Source organism: Sabethes cyaneus, chromosome 1 (genome assembly GCF_943734655.1).
Source record: "Sabethes cyaneus chromosome 1, idSabCyanKW18_F2, whole genome shotgun sequence".
Lineage (NCBI taxonomy): Eukaryota > Metazoa > Arthropoda > Insecta > Diptera > Culicidae > Sabethes > Sabethes cyaneus.
Window position 1 is genome coordinate 76,382,943 of NC_071353.1, and position 7,251 is coordinate 76,390,193.

Here is a 7,251-nt window from a genome sequence, read left to right on the forward strand (position 1 = left end):
TCATCTGCAGCTTCCTCATGGTCTCCTATGGAAGAAAAACGGCAAAGAATGTTGGCATGTAGTAATCAATAGGGAAAGTATGAGAAATGAGTTTTTACCTATAGATTTTCGAAATGAAAACTCCGGGTAAGACGACACCGCGGCATAACAAAGAAACATTTGCTTGCGTGCTGTACGTACAATACAGCGATTTAAATTGAATTGTTCATCATTTCCACACAATAATCAATCATTCCACACAATAGTTCAATCGTCATAATTAAGTCTCACCTCAGACAGACCATAGTCTCCTTGTAGTTTAACATAATTTTCCATTAGCTTCACAAGCCTAACAGAAGCGTTAATTTTGGAGGAAGGTTTATACAGATGACTGGGGACAATTATGTGCACGAAAAACACTGTAGTTTCAAGCTGTTAAAATAGAGAGGTATGTACATTTGTGAGAAATCATTGTTTAATAGACTTACCAGCTGCTGAGAATATTGAATTTTTGCTCACACCAGTTTGAGTTGGGCGCTTTTTTGCAACCGAGCTTTCCCCTATCTTTGGAATCTTAAGCTCAAAAGCCGTTTTGCCGTAGTTAAATTTGACGCATGGCGTACTAAAGTACGCTAATGCGTAACCTTTGTCCTCTGCTTGCTCCATTTCCCCGTTGGCTGTTTCTGAATTTCCGTATATCAACTCACGTATCGTGTCGATCTGTCCAGCAGAATCAGTCGGCAGATTTTGTTCAAACATCAACCGAAGACATTCATCCCAAGTATATTTAGGATTCAACTGACCAATACAACTCCGCCTGTTTCGGCCTTTCGTTTTTCGGTAACCACCATCGTTGTCGTTGTCATCAAGATTCTCCAGTACCAGTTCGGTATCACCGATAGTTCCCCAGTGGGTAGAAGTTCTAGGCGAATCAAACGACTGCCGACAGTGGAAGCAAATTAAGTAGCCCGCATCAGGACATACTTTGGTACGCAAACAATCAGAAAGTCGGTCTCGGTGCCGTTTACCAGTAATCCATTTCGAAGTACAGACACTAAATTGAAAACACCTCCAGGTGGAACCAGTTCTTGGCTTCCTGCAAAATGTTCTGTTCAAGTCACATTATTAGTATCGATCGAAAAGGTTACACCACAATCCTGCCAACAAGTCAACAACCCTACGTTTCGCACCTTACAATTTGTTCAAATGAATAGTCTCGTGAATTGCTGGTATTCTTGTTTTGTAATTACGGGAAACTTCGCTTTAGGAAGTTTCGTAGCGTGAATTAAGATAGATTAATCTACCTTCATGCGACCAAGCACAATCAGCGCATAGTAAAAAGTTACAGTAAGAATAAATACACCTATTGGGGAGTACAAACCGCACTAATGGAGGCCTCACTTTACCCGCTGTGAATGACCAGTGATTTAGTGACGCTGCCGGCTTAGCGCACTAACCAACAATATGGCATTGCAAGGCATTATTTAAAATAAGTCCGCATAACCCACGACAATTGCGGATCAAAAATTGAAATGGACATTGTTTGTCATATAGATTATATAAGGCACTAAGCGACATGCTTAGTCAGTCCGCGTCCTTAATCCGCCAGCAGCCATCGTGCTGTCTGTGCCTATAGTTAAATATGTATCTCTGTTAAGTGTAAATATAGTTAGTCTAGTATATAAATGTGTGGTGTATTTGTATCCCGAGAATCCGTCCGATCATCTCCACCGGCGCAAAGACGTCCTAAAGTAAACTACCTTAGACCTTAATTGCCTAGGACAGGCAATTCCCCAAGGACTACGAGACATCCCACCCGGTAATCTGCGCTGATGGAGGAAATTAACATACTCAACGACAAACATACATACGACTCAAATGGCGGCTCAAAACCAAAAATGATAAAAATATTTGAAAAGAATGAAATTATAGTAATATAGTATTATAGTATTAGTATTATAGAAATTATACTTTAAAGGTACACGACATCCCCCTAATAATTACTATTTTTTCTATACTACTAAGAAGAGGTAAAAATTTCACACGAAATATGAGCATGCCAAAAGCAACTTGTAAAACGTCGAATTACGAAACTGTAAGTATAGGGTTTGGTGCGATAAGACGGGTCACGAGGTAAGATAGGTTAGTTGCATTAAGATGAAAATTTAAGCTTAATCCAAGCCAGCAATCTTTTTTGTGGCCGCCCATTTGCCACAATACCATTTGGCATAATTTCTAAAACATTTTTACTGCCTCTTGTTAGTACGCACTAAACAAAATCAAATTAAATTATGAATTATGTTTAATGACTATGCTATACGGGGTAGCCTCGATTTTAATCTAGTACCTTAAGTCATGTTCTTTTATAATCATAAATTATAACTTATCTTTAATCCATTTCCAAAAAAAACTACAAGATATACAGCTCTAAGGGTTGTGCGGAAGGGTGACGTGGGACTATATCAGATCATTAGATCACAGACTAATGTAAACTGCATTTCTGGCATATGTATGTTTATAAGAGTCTGTGGTGACTGACTTCACCCCTGTTTCTTTATTGGGTTTACACATACATGTAAAACGATATATCTATTATTCATTATAAGCTAGCGTCGCGAGCGTTCACAAACTAAAATCTCGGTCGAATAAAAACCTCGTTAAAAATTGATAACAAACCGTGCTTTTCTCGTTTTCTCGATACAGATCCCACAGTGGTGACCCCAACTTTCAGTTACGTGTAAATTAAATGCTCAAGCGGTTTATAATTTCGCGAATTCAGTAAAACATTGCATCGAAAATTCGACCGACGACATATTGTTTTCCCTGCCGCTTGTGATGGATCAGCAACCAGCAGCAGCTGCAACGGCTCCACAACCAGCAGCAGCAACAACGGCTGCCATTTCGGTAAAGCTTCCTGATTTTTGGAAGAACGATCCTGCGATGTGGTTTGTACAAGCGGAAGCACAGTTCGTGCTAGCAGGCGTTGTAAGAGACGAAACAAAATATTACCACATAATCAGTAAAATCGACCAATCAGTCATTTGCCATGTGTCCGATTTAATTCAAAATCCGCCGGTAGAGGAGAAATATGACAAAGTTAAAGCACGATTAATCTCTCGGTTTGAGGTTTCTGCACAAGGCAAATTAGAAATATTACTACATGCATGTGATCTAGGCGATATGCGACCAACTCATCTGCTGGCCCGTATGCAAGAATTAGAAGCTGGATTGAATATCAGTGACGATGTGCTGAGAGCGCTATTTTTACAGAGAATGCCGGACAAGGCTAAACCGATCTTGTCTATTAGTGATGGTACACTTGCGAAGCTCGCAGAGATGGCGGATAAGATAGTCGAATCTACCGCTGCCGCTGTTGCTGCTACGACATCGTCAGCTGAAGGTGAACTCAGCAGCCTCCACGAGCAAATTACTAACTTGACAGCTGAAATTCGTCGTTTAAAAACGTCAGGTGTTCGTCCCAGAAGTCGATCTCGTTCGATGTCGCGGGGCAATTCTGAATCGGATGGTTTATGCTGGTACCATCGGAAATATAAAAAAAAAGCGCACCAGTGCCGTGACCCATGCAAATTCGACACATCAAAAAACTAGATGGCGGTCCATTTCAATCGGCGAAAGTGGACGTTTTCTAATAGATACTGGCTTCGATGTCTCAATAATACCCGCCACATACAAAGATCGCCAAAAGGGACCGACCGTATTTCGATTACACGCTGCAAATGGAACGAACATTAAAACATATGAGTCTCGTTTTATTACCACTGACTTGGGTCTTCGTCGACGTTTTTACTGGAATTTCTTGGTAGCTGATGTGACTATCGCCATCCTAGGAGCCGATTTTTTGTCTTTTTTCGGACTAATTGTTGACCTCCAGAATCACAGGCATAACAAAGATGCATACATTAGGCGGATTGACCTCTTCGGCTATCTATGGAATAACAACCGTTAACTGTGATCATCCATTCCGAGATATGGTCCTTGAATTTCGAGAAATAACTCTCCCCGCGACTATGCGTTTGGCGGTACAGTAGAGATGTTAAACACCACATTACAACCAAAGGGCCGCCTGTTGCTTTCAAATCTCGACGACTGGCACCAGATAAACTAGAGGCGGCGAAAAAAGAATTCCAAATTATGTCAGAACTGGGGATCTGTCGGCCTTCTAGTAGCTGTTGGGCGAGTCCCCTACACTGTGTTCCAAAGAAAAATGGGCAATGGCGATTCGTCGGTGATTACCGTGGTCTTAATAAGGTAACAATTCCGGATCGCTACCCTGTACCTCATATACAAGATTTACTCAACGCTTTTCAGGAGAAAAAGATATTTACAACAATCGACTTGGAGCGAGCATATCACCAAATTCCTGTTTACGAAGAGGATATTCCGAAGACAGCAGTGATAACGCCTTTTGGTCTTTTTGAATTTTTGACTATGCAAAATGGGCTATGCAATGCGAGTCAAACGTTTTAACGTTATATGCACCGACTTTTTGGCGACCTTGAATTCGCCGTGACATTTATCGACGATATTTGTATCGCATCTTCCAATGCAGAAGAGCATAGACAATATGTTAGAGTTGTGTTCGAACGTCTAAAAAATAACGGACTCGTTATCAACTTAGATAAATACCGGTTTGCGCAGAAGCAGGTGAATTTTCTAGGATACACTGTCAGCGAGCATGGCATATTGCCTCTTCCTGAGCGGGTGGAAGCTATACGACAATATGAGCTTCCAACTTCTGTTAAGCAGCTACGCCGGTTTCTTGCTTTGGTTAACGGTTACAAGCGCTTCATTCGGCAGGCGACTGATCAGCAGGCCGAGCTGCGTACATTAATTCCAGGCAACAGAAAAAATGACAATCGAAAGCTTCAATGGACAGTACCCGCCAAGGAGGCCTTTGCTAAATGTAAAGAGTCTCTGTCTAATGGAACCTTGTTACATTTTCCTATTCCCGGAAAACCGTTGGGTTTGATGATTGATGCATCTAGCACATCAGCTGTGTTATAGCAATTCGTCGATGAAACATGGTTGCCTCTTGGTTTTTACTCTGAAAAATTTTCATCAGCACAACAGAGATATTCGACATTTGGTAGAGAGCTGACTGCCATAAAGATGGCTGTAAAGTATTTCCGTCATATGATAGAGGGCCGTCAATTCACAATTTATACTGATCACAAGCCTTTGACACATGCACTTGGAACACATTCTTCGTCTCGTCTGCCCCATGAGGAACGACATTTGCAATTCATCTCATAGTTTACGAGTGACATACGCCATATTAGTGAAAAAAAAACAACGTGGTTGCGGACTCACTATCTCGAGTGCAAATGATGGCACTTTCCGCCGTTGATTATGATGCAATCGCCGAGGATCAAGATGGAGATAAAGAACTCGGAAAATTGTTGCAGGATTCGTCTTTGAAATTTGAACAAAGGAAATTAACACCGAATAGCAAACCATTATATTGTGATACTTCGTTGAAAGGTAGAATTCGCCCGTATATACCATCTAAACATCGCCCAAAAATTCTACGGATAATTCATGAATTGTCGCACGCTGGTATTCGAGCAACGCGTCGTTTGGTAGCGCATCGCTTTGTATGGAAATCAATGAATAAGGATGTTGGGATTTTTGTAAGATGCTGTATAGAATGTCAGAAAACTAAAGTTCAACGACACACAATTGCACCATTATGTGAGTTCGCACTGTCAAAATATAGATTTACTCACGTCCACTTGGATATCGTTGGCCCGCTCTAATCGTCCAATGGATACCGATATTTGCTAACAATGGTCGATCGATTTACACGTTGGCCGGAAGCTGTGCCGATAGCAGACATCACTGCAGAGACAGTATCCAGTAATTTTATCCGCACATGGATTGCTCGATTTGGTGTACCACATCGTATTACGACGGATCAGGGAAAGCAATTTGAATCACATTTGTTCTTGGAGATAAATCGTATTCTTGGTTCAGAACATCTACGTACTACCGCTTACCATCCGCAGTCCAACGGTTTAGTTGAACGCTTTCATCGAACTCTTAAAGCGGCCTTGATGTGCAACAATTCGAAACATTGGTCTGACCAATTACCCTTGGTTTTGCTCGGTATTCGTACGGCGCTGAAAACGGACTTCGGGTGTTCTTCGGCAGAACTCGTTTATGGACAGCAGCTTCGTATACCTGGCTAATTCTTCGATTCGCCAGAGCATCAAATAGATCGAAGTGACTATTCCAAGGAATTGCATCGCATTTTCGACAACATGAAACCAAAAGTAATTGCGCATCATGCACAACCAAATGTGTTTGTACGCAGAGATCTAGTAGATTGCGAATATGTGTTCATCCGAGTGGACTTAGTTAAAAAATCATTGCAGACCCCATATGAAGGACCGTATAGAGTAGTTGAGCCTTGAGCGTGGTAAAAAGTTTTTCGATGTTCTTATGAACGGCAAGAAACAACGTATATCAATTGATCGTATCAAACCTGCTTTCATATTAAAGGAGCCCCAGGATGAAGTTGATAAAAAAATACAAGTCACACCATCTGGTCATAGAATTAGATTCATGGTGTAACTAGAGGGGGTACTGTGGTGACTGACTTCACCCCTGTTTCTTTATTGGGTTCACACATACATGTAAAACGATATATCTATTATTCATTACAAGCTAGCGTCGCGAGCGTTCACAAACTAAAATCTCGGTCGAATAAAAACCTCGTTAAACATTTATAGCAAACCGTGCTTTATTCGTTTTCTCGATACAGATCCCACAAATCTGTGCCATTGTTAAAGTGAATGTTTAAAAGAGAGCGAAATATTCAGATTTAATTCTTCATTGAATACAATAGTGGCTTTGAAAATACGTGGACGGGGGTTCATAAGTACAACGCTTGCAAGCATTGAGACATAGATTTCTTTTAAAAATCACTTGTGTGCACCATAAAGGTTGAAATAGTAATGAATGACCGCCTCCAGATTATTGAATTAAATATGATTATGCGTAGCTTGACATGTTTCAACAATCTTACTTTTACTTGCTTGTGACCTTTAAAAGAACCATTGGTTACATTAAAGCCAAAGCACGTATGATGTGCCATTCGAATGTCCTTCTCTTTTGACATCAATGGCAACAGGCACGTAAGTTAACGGCGTCGATTCACTGTCTTTAGCTCCGAGAAGGTTTTACTAGTTTACTTTCACAGCTTACCGCTTGTTACATAGCAAAAAATATGGCACATACCAGGGTGGCAAC

At 40.9% G+C, this 7,251-nt stretch overlaps 1 protein-coding gene across 1 annotated transcript; it reads left to right on the forward strand.

Annotated features, from left to right (window-relative positions):
• The first annotated feature begins 2,814 nt into the window (after positions 1 to 2,814).
• Positions 2,815 to 3,588, forward strand: LOC128745852 (uncharacterized). Its single transcript, XM_053842922.1, has one exon. The coding sequence runs from the start codon at positions 2,815 to 2,817 to the stop codon at positions 3,586 to 3,588; it is 774 nt and encodes a 257-aa protein (XP_053698897.1).
• The last annotated feature ends 3,663 nt before the right edge of the window (positions 3,589 to 7,251 follow it).

Bases quoted from the DNA above. Each gene is read 5' to 3' on its own strand.
- LOC128745852 (XM_053842922.1), top strand. From the start codon at position 2,815: ATGGATCAGCAACCAGCAGCAGCTGCAACGGCTCCACAACCAGCAGCA.